Below are 14,079 nucleotides of genomic sequence, written 5' to 3'. Positions count from 1 at the left end.
AGGTCCCCCCGCCCCCTTTTCTGCCTCTTTGTGCACCGGACGCGCCGCGGACACCACGTCTCCCACACGCTCTCTCACCCTACCGCTTACCCGGCGTGTTGGCAGTGGGAAGCATGGCTAGGACTTTGTAATGTTGTACTTTTTCGTTGCAGGCAGAGTTACAGGGCGATCTGGAAGCATATGGGTACAGAACGGTACCTCTGCGCTGCACATAGGGGTGCCAGAGCTGAACCCCAGGAGCCTCATGGGAGGTTCACAGAATCTATGTCGGCGCCCCGTTAGTCCTTTGGGCGGTTGTGGGCCTGAGCAACCGGGGGCTTGCCTAGCTACGCTCCGCCCAGAAAGGGGCGTGAGTATAATGGACCTAGGGTGGTCAGGTGATCCGGGAAGGGGATCACCAGAAGGTGCAGTACAAAGTGGTTCGCCACGGTGCTGCTAGGCTCTTCAGGCGGGCAGGTGGCGAGAAGGCTGCCTGTCCTTGGATCGCCTGTAAACTAACCCACCAGATTACATAACGTTGTATGTATTAAACCTGCAGCAGTTTTTCCCAAGTATAAACTTGTGTGGTGTGTATTTATTTGCGGTATTCATGCTTGGGGGGGGGGGACCTTTGCCATGATGGTGCTATGCAATTTGCAGCAGCACCGTCACTCACAATAGCTTAAAATACTGCACACAAACAATTCGTAACACCCGATTCACAATTGTTTTTTTTAAATAAAATAAAGACTGACGGCTGATTTTGCCAAACTTTTTATTCCCAGGGGATCTGATAACGTCTGTAAAATCTGTCGCGTCTCAGTTGTGTTTTGTGGGCTGGGTATGTTTTAGTGTCTTTTCTAGAGAGTTTGGGCTTTTTACAGAGAGCAGAGATCAGGCCAGACTCTACCGGTTGCAGTTCCTGGAGTAACCAGTAGGTGGCCCTGTACGTCACTGAAGATCAGCTCAGACACGGCTCGTGAAGGGTGCAGTTGCGGGGCGCACATCCGGGTGCCTTTGGGCTGTCAGACGGTACCGTGACGTCACGAGCGCAGTGAATGGCGCTGGTGCCTGGGCGGCAGTGAGCGAAGCGCGGGGGCAGCATGGAGGGGCTGACGCTGACCGAGGCCGAACAGCGGTACTATGGCGAACTCTTCACCTTCTGTGACACCGAGAGCAGCAAGAAGGTTGCTAATAATGGGCGCGTGTTGGATTTGCTGCGAGCCGCACAGCTACCGGGGGAGCAGAGCTTGCAGGTAGTTGGAGGTTGAAGTAGGGTCAGGGGAGGAGATACTTAGCACGTGCACGCTTAAACCCGTGGACACTTAAGCCCACTTGTATACTTGAATCCATGCTATGCCACTGTTTCCTGACGCTCACTCTGCTACTATCTCCTCCTACTCCGGTCTGCTAGTATCCCCTCAGACTCTACCCTGCAAGTGTTCCACACACCACTCTGCAAGTGTTCGCCCACGCCCCATTCTGCCAGCGTCTACCTCAGACCCCACCCTTCCATAGTTCCATCACACCCTTTTACTAATCTTCTATCGACCTGGGACACCCACTTTTCGATATTTTATAGATCCCAAGTGTCCTCATTTGCAAACCTAGGGACCCCTCAATGTGCTTTCAGTACCCACCTTCCACCCTCTGAGCTCCAGCTCCCTCGCAGGCTCGGGTACTTCGTTCCATTGCCAGCCATCTGTCACCCCACATTCTTTAGGCTCCCATTAACACCCCAAACCCCCTGTGCTTCTATTGGCACAGCACTCCTGTGCTTCCATTGGCACACTGCACTTCTTGTCCTCACCTTAGCACAGTACACTGCTTGTCCTCCCCTTGGCACCGCACGCTTATTTCTTTCACTTTTGCACCCCACGCCTCTTGCTCTAACTTTGGGACCCCACACCCCTTGTGCTCCCGCTGGCACCTCATGCCCCTTGTGCTCCCGCTGGCACCTCATGCCCCTTGTGCTCCCGCTGGCACCTCATGCCCCTTGTGCTCCCGCTGGCACTCCATACCCCTTGTGCTCCCACTGGCACCCCATGGCCCTTGTGCTCTCGCTGGCACCCCATGCCCCGTGTGCACCCTGCATCCCTTGTGCACCTGCTGGCTGGCACCCTGCATCCCTTGTGCACCCGCTGGCTGGCACCCTGCATCCCTTGTGCACCTGCTGGCTGGCACCCTGCATCCCTTGTGCACCCGCTGGCTGGCACCCTGCATCCCTTGTGCACCCGCTGGCTGGCACCCTGCATCCCTTGTGCACCCGCTGGCACCCTGCAGCCCTTGTGCACCCGCTGGCTGGCACCCTGCATCCCTTGTGCACCCGCTGGCTGGCACCCTGCATCCCTTGTGCACCCGCTGGGTGGCACCCTGCATCCCTTGTGCACCCGCTGGGTGGCACCCTGCATCCCTTGTGCACCCGCTGGCTGGCACCCCGCATCCCTTGTGCTCCCGCTGGCTGGCACCCCGCATCCCTGGTTTACCTGCTGGCTGGCACGCCGCATCCCTTGTGCACCCGCTGGCTGGCGCCCCACACCCCTTTGCGCTCCTGCTGGTGCCCCACACCCATTTGCGCTCCTGCTGGTGCCCCACACCCCTTTGCGCTCCTGCTGGTGCCCCACACCCCTTTGCGCTCCTGCTGGTGCCCCACACCCCTTTGCGCTCCTGCTGGTGCCCCACACCCCTTTGCGCTCCTGCTGGTGCCCCACACCCCTTTGCGCTCCTGCTGGCGCCCCACACCCCTTTGCGCTCCTGCTGGCGCCCCACACCCCTTTGCGCTCCTGCTGGCGCCCCACACCCCTTTGCGCTCCTGCTGGTGCCCCACACCCCTTTGCGCTCCTGCTGGTGCCCCACACCCCTTTGCGCTCCTGCTGGTGCCTCACACCCCTTTGCGCTCCTGCTGGTGCCTCACACCCCTTTGCGCTCCTGCTGGTGCCTCACACCCCTTTGCGCTCCTGCTGGTGCCCCACACCCCTTTGTGCTCCTGCCCCACACCCCTTTACGCTCCGCTGGCGCCCCACACCCCTTTGCGCTCCTGCTGGCGCCCTACATCCCTTTGCGCCCCACACCCCTTTGCGCTCCTGCTGGCGCCCCACACCCCTTTGCGCTCCTGCTGGCGCCCCACACCCCTTTGCGCTCCTGCTGGCGCCCCACACCCCTTTGCGCTCCTGCTGGCGCCCCACACCCCTTTGCGCTCCACACCCCTTTGCGCTCCACACCCCTTTGCGCTCCCGCTGGCGCCCCACACCCCTTTGCGCTCCCACTGGTGCCTCATACCCCTTTACACTCCACACCCCTCAGCGCTACCCCTCAGCGCTCCCTCTGGCACCCCACACCCCCTTGCGCTCCACACCCCTCTGCGCTCCCTCTGGCACCCCACACCCCCTTGCGCTCCACACTCCTCTGCGCACTCTCTGGCACCCCACACCCCCTTGCACTCTGGCTGGCGCCCCACACCCCCTTGCGCTCTGGCTGGCGCCCCACTCCCCCTTGCGCTCTGGCTGGCGCCCCACACCCCCTTGCGCTCTGGCTGGCGCCCCACACCCCTTTGCGCTCTGGCTGGCGCCCCACACCCCTTTGCGCTCTGGCTGGCGCCCCACACCCCTTTGCGCTCCCGCTGGCACTCCACAACTCTTGCTTGCATGCTCACTGGCACCCTACAACCTTTGAGGTCCTACTTGCACCCCACAACTCATAGTGGCTCCCTTACATTCCACCGGATCTCCTCCTCTTGCGCACCCCTACAAACACAATTCCCTTGTGCGCTTCATGTGACTAAGGGTGCAGACCCCTCCCTTCTTAATTTCTCAATCTTATCCAGGCCTTCTGCAGAAGTCATGAAACTCTCTACTCTGAACTTTTTCCACCAATTTATGCTATTGCTTAAAATTCACTTTTTCCATTAATAACCTCTATGTCCTGTGCCACATCTCCCATTGATCTAACGTTACCTGCAGATTTAGTAGTCTGCCTTGAAAATGGCCATGTGATCCTGAATAATCTGCATGTTTACTTCAAGACTGTTAATTGCTTATTTGGAAAATGAATACTGGTAATGTCTGTTAGAAATAATGAGGCAACCTACATATTTTAGAAGTGAGGATCCAATGAAAGTGCAAAAAATGGAGAACAAAACCTTCTTCTCCTGTACCCCTGTGCTCTGTGTCTCCCCTGATGGTTCTTACCCCTGCCCCCGCTTGACCAGTGGTTCTCCCTTTGAGCATATCACCATTCCTGCTTGCAACAGTACCCCATTTTGTATTTGCTGCCATCTTTCGCTTGCGTGCCTAATTTGTTTATAAAATGTAGACTTAACCCTTATGTACTGTCGAATTTTACATGAAGCAAGAGAAGAACATAGACTAACAGGGTAGCATAACTGACTAAAGCAGGAGTCGATGTTCCTTTAAATGGTTGATCTTCATAGCTTGCTGAATGATAAGAGAGAAGCTCAGTCTTGGGGTTTCTGACAAGAAGTTTTAGTATTTTCGTGCATAGCTGGAGATAGTTTGATTGAAGTTTTCACTTTTGCCTTGGAATTACAATTTTTGGCAGCAGATGAGATTTGATTCTGGCTTCCCCAAAGTCAACAGCCAAGATGGGTTGCTGGAGATGTATTGCTTTGTAAATGTGTTGAAAGATTCTTGAAAATAATTCTGGCTTCTAAAAGTTTTCTGTGGAAAGGGCAGATATGAAAAATGTTCTTGTGCTTGCAACTGATTGTCGTGGGTAAAACACCTTCTAAAGGGGCAAGGGTCTCTTTGAAAAGTCACACCAGAGTTGCAGTGCCATTGTTGATGTGTGCTAGGATTAAATATTGACCCTCTTTGTGAAATTAAGCCTTGACATGTTTGATATTCCTGAAGAGGTGCAGTTAAAAGATTGCCGTTTATAGGATTTTGGTTGTGTGGGCCCGCATGTTTAGGTTGAAGTTATTCATGCACCCTGGGGATTTGGCTGATGGAGGATGGAAGGATAAACCTAAGTAAAGTTCATGAATCTTAATCACGATTTGAAGACTCAACATTTCAGAATCAATTTTCTGTTCATCAATTACCAATAAAGTTGTTATAGGTAATTGTCATTTATATCCATATTGAGTAATCAGTACAAATTGAAAAAATCAGAGAGCTTGTTCAAAAACCCAAAAATGAAGCCGTCCCATCCCAATGCATTTTGGGCCGGATTAGCCCTTCAACAGGGATCCTAAATCCGTCGAACGTTCTGACCGTACACCGTGCAAAGAACGTCAGTATGACTTTAAAGCTGGCTTAGGTCACGTAAGGATGGTCAGGTATTTTGAGTGCAAAGTGAAGAGACACTCACTTAGTATGTGTAATCATCCCAGATTCAGAAGTTTCCTAGGCCACTGATAGGTGAAGTAAGACCATCAGGAAGACATCACTGTTGTCCAGAATCTCATGTGTGTCATCTGTGACATTCAAATGTGGCTATTTTCGTACCACAATTTGACTGAAAGCCAGATTGGGAGGGGGGGCGGGTGTGTGTGTGTAAAATATATGTATATCTATTTACACACACCATGTGTATAACGTAAGTTATAGTTCGCTCAGGTAACTAACTGCTGAATTTTTCTGGTTTGTACGAGTAAAATGTGAGCCTAACTAGAACGCCACTGTAACATTTTGTTTTTTTTCTGTGAATTTCTACGTTTAAACAAAATTCAGTTTCCTAACCAAAACATCCCTGTACCTTTTTGTTTTTTTCAGTGAATTTTTATGTTTTTTAAAATTGTATTTCCTATCTGTAACCTTTGCGACAGGGTTTGTGAGTGGCTGTATAGGTAGGTTAGTGGATTCTTGAGTCTGAGTGGGTGCGTGAGTGGGTCTGTGAGTGGTTGTGTGAGTCTCAGAGTAGGTCTGAGTGGGTCCGTAAGTGTCTGAGTGGTCTCTGAGTGGGTGCGTGAGTCTGAGTGGGTCTGTGAATGGGAACATGAGTGAGTGAGTGGGTGTGTGAGTCCCTGAGTGGGTGCATAAGTGTGTGAGCAAGGGTGTAAGTCTGAGTGGATCTTTGAGTGTGATTGCTTGTGTGTGCCTGTCTCTCTGTGGTTCTGCTCGTTCTGCCCATTATTTTGCCTCTTTCTGCTCACTCTGGACCTTTATTCTGCCTCTTTCTGCTAGTTCTTGACCTTTTATTCTGCCTCTTTCTGCTAGTTTCTGACCTTTATTCTGCCTCTTTCTGACCTTTATTCTGCCTCTTTCTGACCTCTATTCTGCCTCCTTGTTGCTTGATTCTGACCTCTATTCTGCCCCTTTCTGTTCGTTGATGACCTCTATTCTGCTCTTTTCTTCTTGTTGATGACCTTTTTATGTTTCCTTTTTCCTCTTTCTGCTGGTTTCTGACACTTATCTTGCCTCTTTGTGCTCATTGCTTTCTCCGGGACCGCAGGGGGAATCTCAAGACCCCATGGTCCCAGCCTGCTCCCCGCCTCCTGCAGGAGCCACATTGCTGGTGCACTGAATGAGCTGCCGGAAAGGTAGCTCCCTTCGTACAAGAGCAATGGTTTCTTCTCTCTCACTGCCTGCATGTCTGTGGGCAGGGAAAGAGATGAAGCATCCGCTCCCAGCGGGTGGGAGTTCTTTGACTGCCCCTGCCCGCTAGAACCGGAGTGTTTTGCTTTGACGGGAACTACCAAAGCTCCTGTCAAGCTAAAGCAAACAGCTCTGTCCCGGGGGGTGGGCACCCCAGGACATAGCAGGAGCCGGGTTTGGGGGGATGGCAGTCTCCAGGGCCATCTGTGTCCCAGGATGGGGAGCGAGCGGCCCCTCTTCCATTTTTGGAATACATTTTTTGGCCCCGTGAAGGTGGTGATCCCCATTACTTGGGTGGGGGGAGCATGGTCAGCAGGGCCCCCCTCTTAGGTGTTTTTAGCCCTAGGGAGTTGGTGGTCCCTGGGGCTCGGGGGGAGGTCCGCACTGCCCCCCACCTACCCCGGGAGGTGGTGGTCTCCGAGGCCCAGGGGCTGTATTCAAAACAAGCTTGGGAGGTTCAGAAAGACTAGCAATTCAAGTTATTCAGTAGCTTTCTATTTATCTTTACCTCTGAGAAACTTAAAAAAACACTTTGGATGATGTCATCAGTGATGTCACTTACCATGTCATAAGTGATGTGATATGGGAGGTCATAAGCAGTGCATTGCGGGTGCGTAAGTTATAGTTAGCTTAGGTAACTAAAACTACTGAATTTCTGTGGTGTGTGTGTAAAATCTGAATCTAACTATAACGTCCTTGTAACCTTTGGTTGTTTTCAGTGAATTTCTAAGATAGAGTATTTTTTTATCTTAGAAATTCACTGAAAACAACCAAAAAGTTACAGGGGCGTTAAAGATAGGAAATAGAATATTTTTTTGTTTCCTATCTTTAACGCCGCTGTAACTTTTTGGTTTTTTTCAGTGAATTTCTATGGTTTTTTCATGCAATTTCCTAACTAAAATGTCCCTGCAACCTTTGGTTATTTAGTGAATTTTACAGTTTTTTAATTATAAATTGAACTACGATTTGACCCATTAGTTCAATGACTAAACTACTTTTTCACAAGTTTATAAGTACATTTTATTAACACATTTATTATTAAACAATTTAAAACAAGCAATGAACAAAACGTATTACATTTTACAAATGCAGAACAGTCTTTCAGAGTTTTCGTTTCATTTTATGGATTCACAGATCAGCTATGATGCCACCACAAATATAGCCACCTTTTTAGACCATAATCTAATTCGTTTTTTCACTTTCACATCTCTAGATACAGTCCCTACACCATTACTCCCTTGTATTTTTCCCTTTCCTTCAGAAGAAGAGAGTTTCAAAGTTAAGACCTAAAGATAAAAGAGACAAGAAAGAGCAGGATGAATAAGACGAAGACTTGCTACCGCCCAAGCAATTCCTCAGTTTGGAAATATTTCTCCATCCCTTCAGGAAAGTTCTCAAAAAAAATATCCAAAGCAATCTATGCAGCAACAACCTTTCAAGAGGCACTGTGAGGAAGTATTCACATGGCACATCCTCTGTTTCGAAACACCTAAAAACCATATATACAAGGACATATTGGAGAATAAGATGGAGAAAGTGGTGCATCATCAGCAGCAGTATTTACCTGTCTCACCAGAACTGCGAGACATGGTCACTCATTATGGCAAACGCTATATGCCAGTTGAACTAAATATATCTTCTGTTGCCCAGTTTGTGAATGCTGTAAGAAGCATAATCCTTAATATTTTTTTTACCTCATACTTCAATCTTGCATTGCTCTTTAAAAGATTTGAAAAGCAAATTTAAAATACATTTAAATTGAGATTAAATACTATTAGTTTACTTACTATAAGCAAATGAGTAGCTACATAAGTGGTTTTGTCAGTGTGTAATAGGCTGATTAAGTGTCTGAGTATGGGTGTTTAAATGGGTATATCAGTGTCTGTATGGGTGGGAGACTGGGTCTGTGAGTGGTTAAGTGGATATATCGGTGACTGGATGCATAAGTAGGTGTGTGACTGGGTGTGTTAGTGACTGTGGGTTTCTAAATGGATCTGTGAGTGGCTTTATGAATTAGCAATTGACTATGTTGGTGAGTGGGGGTGTAACTGTGTGCAAATGCCTTTATTAGTGGTGGATACATAAGTGCTGGGTGGATGTGTGAATGTATGTGTAAGTGCCTCCGTAACTCTGTGACTGGGTGTGTGAGTGACATTGGTTTTGTCAATGGGTATATGAGTGGCTCTACTGGTGGTTGAGTGTATAACTAGTTGTATCTGTGTGTAAGTACATGTGCAAGTGACTCAGTGCTGGGTACACAAATGGCTGTATAGGTGTGTGAGTGGGTGTGACAGTGTCTCTATGGGTGAATGAATGCCTATGTAAGTGGATATACAGGTGAGTAAATGAGTACATGAATAGTTTTATGGGTGAGTCTGTGACAGTGTCTCTATGGGTGAATGAATGCCTATGTAAGTGGATATACAGGTGAGTAAATGAGTACATGAATAGTTTTATGGGTGAGTCTGTGACAGTGTCTCTATGGGTGTATGAATGCCTATGTATGTGGATGTACAGGTGAGTAAATGGGTACATGAATAGTTTTATGAGTTGAGTAACTGAGTGTATCAGTCACTGGCTATATAAGTGGTGGGTACATAAGTGCTTTTGTGGGAGTGTAACTGTGTAAGTGCCTGCCTGAGTGTGTGACTGGCTGTAAATAACATACTACTAAATTAAATACTATAAGCAAGCAGCCACGTCTAATCTCCAGCACCTTCAATCGTACTGGCTCCATAAAATAACTATATTTTCAGTATAGCAATTCCTCTAACTCCTTTCCTGTTCACTACATTTTTTGTTAATTCTCTCATCTAAGCTTTCTTCTGTTTTGCTTGTTACTGTAGTTTCTAGAAGCTACACATTTTCTTTCAGCTTACATACACATGCACCCTTTTTATTTTTTACACAAAATATACTTTATAGTACAGCCTAATTAACATACCTGTAAAATCTTTGCTGTTGTCCAACTTTTAGTTAATATTTAACATCTATTTTCCGCTGCATATCTCCTGTTAGAACCTATGGAACTCTTCCTCCACTCTCAGTAGAAAACTACCTAAAACAGCTATGCAAACCCCATGAACTCTTACTCATGCTCTTATACTTTGCAAATCGCAGACTGTTCTTTTATTTTTGAGATACCACTCCTAAATGGTCACTATTTTTGGACCCTTTCCATGTTTCCTGTAAAGAAGCACAATTCAGTAGGTTTTTGTGCAGCTCCACGGCGGCGCTCAGCGCGACCCCACGTGTAAATTTGCAGCGGATCCGCAGACCCACACAAGAGCCCTTAGAAGCGTTCAACAATCTGCTGTTAGTGCTTTGCATTTCTATTTTTGTTCTAAAATATTACCAATTGTAACGCATACAGTCCCTACTGAGCACTTTTAACACCAATATGCTTTTCAGTTTCACACTGCAGTCTCTCTTGTTTCCCCCCCCACACACAATTCTTTAGCTCTATTTCCATAGTAGCCATGTTTCCAGTAGTGTCTGCCTACCAGTAGGTGAAAAGTTCTTAAGGCTTTCTCGAAACAGTATACTAGATTCACATTAACTCTAGCACGTGTGGTTGACTGTTAGCAATTCCAAACATATGCCAAACAATATAACTTCTTTTAATTGTTCAGTAGACAATCACATAGGTAGTTACTTTTTTTAAATTAAAGTCACTACCTAACTTTAGCTCCCTGCACATCTCTACCATCCAATCAAATATGTCCTTTTATATTTTAATTGCTGTCCTCCTTTTTAGCTGCCTTTCATCTTCAAAACTGCCTCATTCTGCTGCAGCCTTTTTCTTTGTACTACTCCTGTTTGTCTCTAAAATCGTCAGCGTCTGGATTGCGGGCCGTAGTTTTGTGTTTTGGGTCCGAGAGAGTGCTAGAAAGAGTGGCATTGAAAAGGACCTAGGTTTACCTAATGTAAACATTACTTGTGTTGAATAAAGTTGAGAGATGCGGAAGACAACGCACATTTTGTTATTATTAAATAATTTGTACTTTCTTTTGGCTCCGTGTACCTCATCACCCAGGGCCAGGCCTATTATGAATAGGTGAGAGGGTGCACGCAGACCCCCTCCCTGGGGTGATTTCATCCCCAGGGACTGCAACCACCTGGAGCCAGGACCCTTTAAAAAAATATCTTTCATTAAAGGAAGGGGTGCCGAGCTCCCAGGCCAATTTAGGCCCCGGAGACCCCATCACATGGGGCCTGGCCTCTGTTGTGGGTGCCCTGGACCCATTCAGGACACCCACTCTTCAATGATGGAAATCGTGGGGGGAGCCTCAAGGCCCCGTGGTCCCTGCTGGTTCCCTGCCTCATAATGGAGCAGGCATTGCTCTAACAGAGAAGCTGCAAACATGCAGCTCCGTCTCTGTCAAAGCAATTGTGCTCCGCTTTGAGCAAGCAAGAGCAAAATGCTCTCGCTTGCTCAAAGTGGAGCACAGTTTGCTATAGCTTGGTGGAAGTAGTAAAGCTCCCACCATGCCATAGAATAAAACTATATCCCGGGGGTGGCCACCCAAGGACATAGGAGGAGCCGACCCTGGGGGGGGTGGCTGTCCCCAGTGCTATCTAAGGCTCCAGGAGGAGGACCATGTCGCCTCCTTCCAATCTTCACATTAGCCCCGTCGCCGGGGGTCTGCAACAGACCCCCCTCAATTTTATTGTTTAAGCCCCGGATAGGTTGGTGTTCCCTGGGGCTGCGTGGCAGGGGTCGCGTGGGCACCTCTGCATTTCAATGGGAATTGCCTGGGCTGCGGGGGGGCCTTTGGGCCCCCCGGAGTTCTGTTATTTGCCCTAGTGAAGTGGTGGTCCTGAGGGGTAGGGGGTCCGCCCCCCCCTGATTTCTTTCTACATAAAGCCCCGGGGAGGTGGCGGTCCCCAGGGCTGCGGGGGGCTGTGGGGCCTCCATGCATCAATTTACTTATGTTTACCCTGTTTTTTTTCTTCTCAATCTTGCCTCATATCTGTGGGTCCACCTGCACATTTGCGGCAAAATTCAATCAAAATTGCTTTTAACCCCCGGCAGGGTCACTATGTCCAACCCTGCCCCCGTTTATTTCTTTTTTTTCATTGTGTGTGCCTTATGCAGAGTTCCAAGATGGCTTTCTGGTTGAAGTGTTGGCAGCCAATCAAATTTCAGTAGGATCCATGAGTCCACTGCAAGGACTTGCGTCCCCAGATATCAATATTTTTTATAAACTTAAATATCTCTGATGCTATTAAATGGATTCACACCAAATCAGAAAAAGCACGCTTTCTGGAAATCTAGCTTTCTGCCAAATTTGGTGTAATTCCGTTCAGTGATTCCGGTTGTAGTAGAGTTCAAAAAATGAAAAATCCCCATAGACATACTGAAGATAGAACGCATTTTGGGACCCCCTTTTTATCGGGTCCTGTGACAGATCACCCCGAAACTTTCAACACAGCAGCTAAACCAAAAGGGGAAGTTTTGTGAATATTTCGTTAAGATCAGACAAGCAGCCCAAAGTTATTGGCTAAAAAGCTGCTTTTCCTTTGTAAACTTTGGTTATAACTATAGCTACCTACTGGCTATCACCAGTAGGTAAGACATATATACATTACACAGTGGCAGTCACCACTGTGTAGTTATAGTTATGACCTAATTACCATAGAAGAGCGTTTTTTGGTTTGCTAATAACTTTGGCACAATCTGATGACTTCACAAACCTTTCCCCAAAAAGTTCAACTGCTTCAGCTCCTTCCTTGAAAGTTTTGGGGTGATTTTTCAAGGAGGGGCAGAGAAAAAGGAAGGACCTAAAATGCAATTTCCATAGGGATATTTGAACAGCCATACAGCCCAAATGGCTGAACGGAATGATACCAAATTTGACAAAGGGGTAGAGCTTTACCCAGAAAGCGTGCTTTTTGTGTAAATCTGTTCAGTACATTTTGAGAAATTTTTAAGTTCCCAATTAATGTATAGCTGGAAGGTTGAGTTTGAGTCCCATAAGCACGCAATCTTTTTTTTTTTTACAATAGAGAAATTTGATTTGTGAATTTCATTGGCTTTTTTAAACTTTAAAATGTTACGTTTAAACTGACATTTTCACCTAACTTCAACATCACTTTAACCCATTTATTTTAATTTTATTTTTACAGTGAACATATAGAAATGTGGCAGGTTTGGTTGATGCTGTGATGTTTAATATCCTATTTTTTCTTATATCTGCCCAGCTAGTCTCGGTGTGATAGTCATGCATTTTGATTCATCTCCATTTCCTTCCTTGTTTGCAGTGTGCTCTTCGTGGTGAGCATCTGGGACTATCCTGCTGGATTTAGAGAACCATTTTTGTGATGGCTTGTTTGAGTTCAAGTTTTTTATGTGTGGTAGTTTCCACTTTGAATGTTGTCACATATAACAGGACAATGTTTTATTTGTCTACTGGACAAGAAGTTACATTCCCTTGTACCACAAGCTTCTTGCCTTCCAGTTACAGTATCTCACCTGAAAGATGATTGCCTACCACCAAGGCAAGACAAGTATCCATATACGCATAAGCTGTTAAAACTTGTATATATGATTAATTAATGCAAAAGTCTTTACATTTCAGGCCAGCACTCTAACGTAATGCTGTGAGCTCAGCTCTCATTACTGATGGATTCCAGTATAAAAATCTGTACACATGTTTTTAAAATTTAACAATTTGAGGCTGTGTATGATGTACCCAGATTGCTTCCCAGTTATATGCAAAGATATGCAGAAGTATAAAAAAGCCAGGTGAGTATTTGCTTTCAAAATGAAATGTATACAAAAATGTGCAATTTGGGGGGAAAAGTTTTACTAATCTATTGTGCAACTGTAAATACCATGTCTCTGAGACACCATTTAGTAAAATGTGATTGATGCATGCCATTAGGAGAAACATTATGTGCAACATGTAAATACATTAGTATTCCTTTAACAAAATAAATTCACACTCTTCAAGTATATATCCTTGATATGGTTCATATTCATGACTTCAGGAATACACGAGTTTACAGAAGATGTGGAAATTGTACTCTTACCAAATTTTTGTGATTTTTTTTCAGTAAGTATGCCCACCCCCCCCCCCCACCCCCCCCCCCCCAATTTTCTGCTCATGGGGAAAATCTATTAAGCAATTGCCAATTCACTCCTTTTTCTCACTGTAAAAAAAATTCTACTTCTGCCTTTGTCAGGAGTACATGCCCATACGTGGGTCCCATGCTCACTACGCCACTGGAGTCAAGCTATCCTGGCTGAAGAGGGGGTGAAACCCCGAAACCGGTCCTAGGATGCTTGATTCCGGTCCAGGGAAGACATGGCTTGGCAGTTCTGGCTGGACTGTTCCCATGAGACACAGGGTCAAGACTGATTTACATATGGCCATGTCTGAACTGGGGTGGCGTGGTGAGCAAAATAATGATGGATTAAACCCAGATCTGTGACTGGGGGTGAATGTTTTGCCAATGTGCAACATTCCGTCCATCATCTTGTGTGTTTTGCTGTACATTTCCTACCAGTCTACTTGTGGGTAGAGTTTGTAGAGAAGTTACT

General features: G+C 46.8%; 1 protein-coding gene across 20 annotated transcripts in view; it reads left to right on the top strand.

Moving 5' to 3' along the window:
- The first annotated feature begins 932 nt into the window (after positions 1–932).
- REPS1 (RALBP1 associated Eps domain containing 1) overlaps positions 933–14,079 on the top strand; it is an 894,243-nt gene continuing 881,096 nt past the window's right edge. For 10 of the 20 annotated variants that reach the window (XM_085612457.1, XM_085612465.1, XM_085612451.1 and 7 more), the window contains exon 1: positions 944–1,235. In XM_085612457.1, coding sequence (XP_085468583.1) covers positions 1,083–1,235 — 153 coding nt within the window. In that variant the 5' untranslated portion in view covers positions 944–1,082. Of the gene's footprint in view, positions 1,236–14,079 lie in introns of all 20 variants that reach the window. The other 10 variants (XM_085612450.1, XM_085612453.1, XM_085612452.1 and 7 more) reach the window with 5 other exon arrangements.

This window comes from Triturus cristatus, chromosome 6 (genome assembly GCF_964204655.1).
Source record: "Triturus cristatus chromosome 6, aTriCri1.1, whole genome shotgun sequence".
In the NCBI taxonomy this organism is placed as follows: Eukaryota; Metazoa; Chordata; class Amphibia; order Caudata; family Salamandridae; genus Triturus; species Triturus cristatus.
The sequence above is the reverse complement of the archived record's forward strand: the minus strand, read 5'-3'. Positions and strand labels throughout refer to the sequence as shown.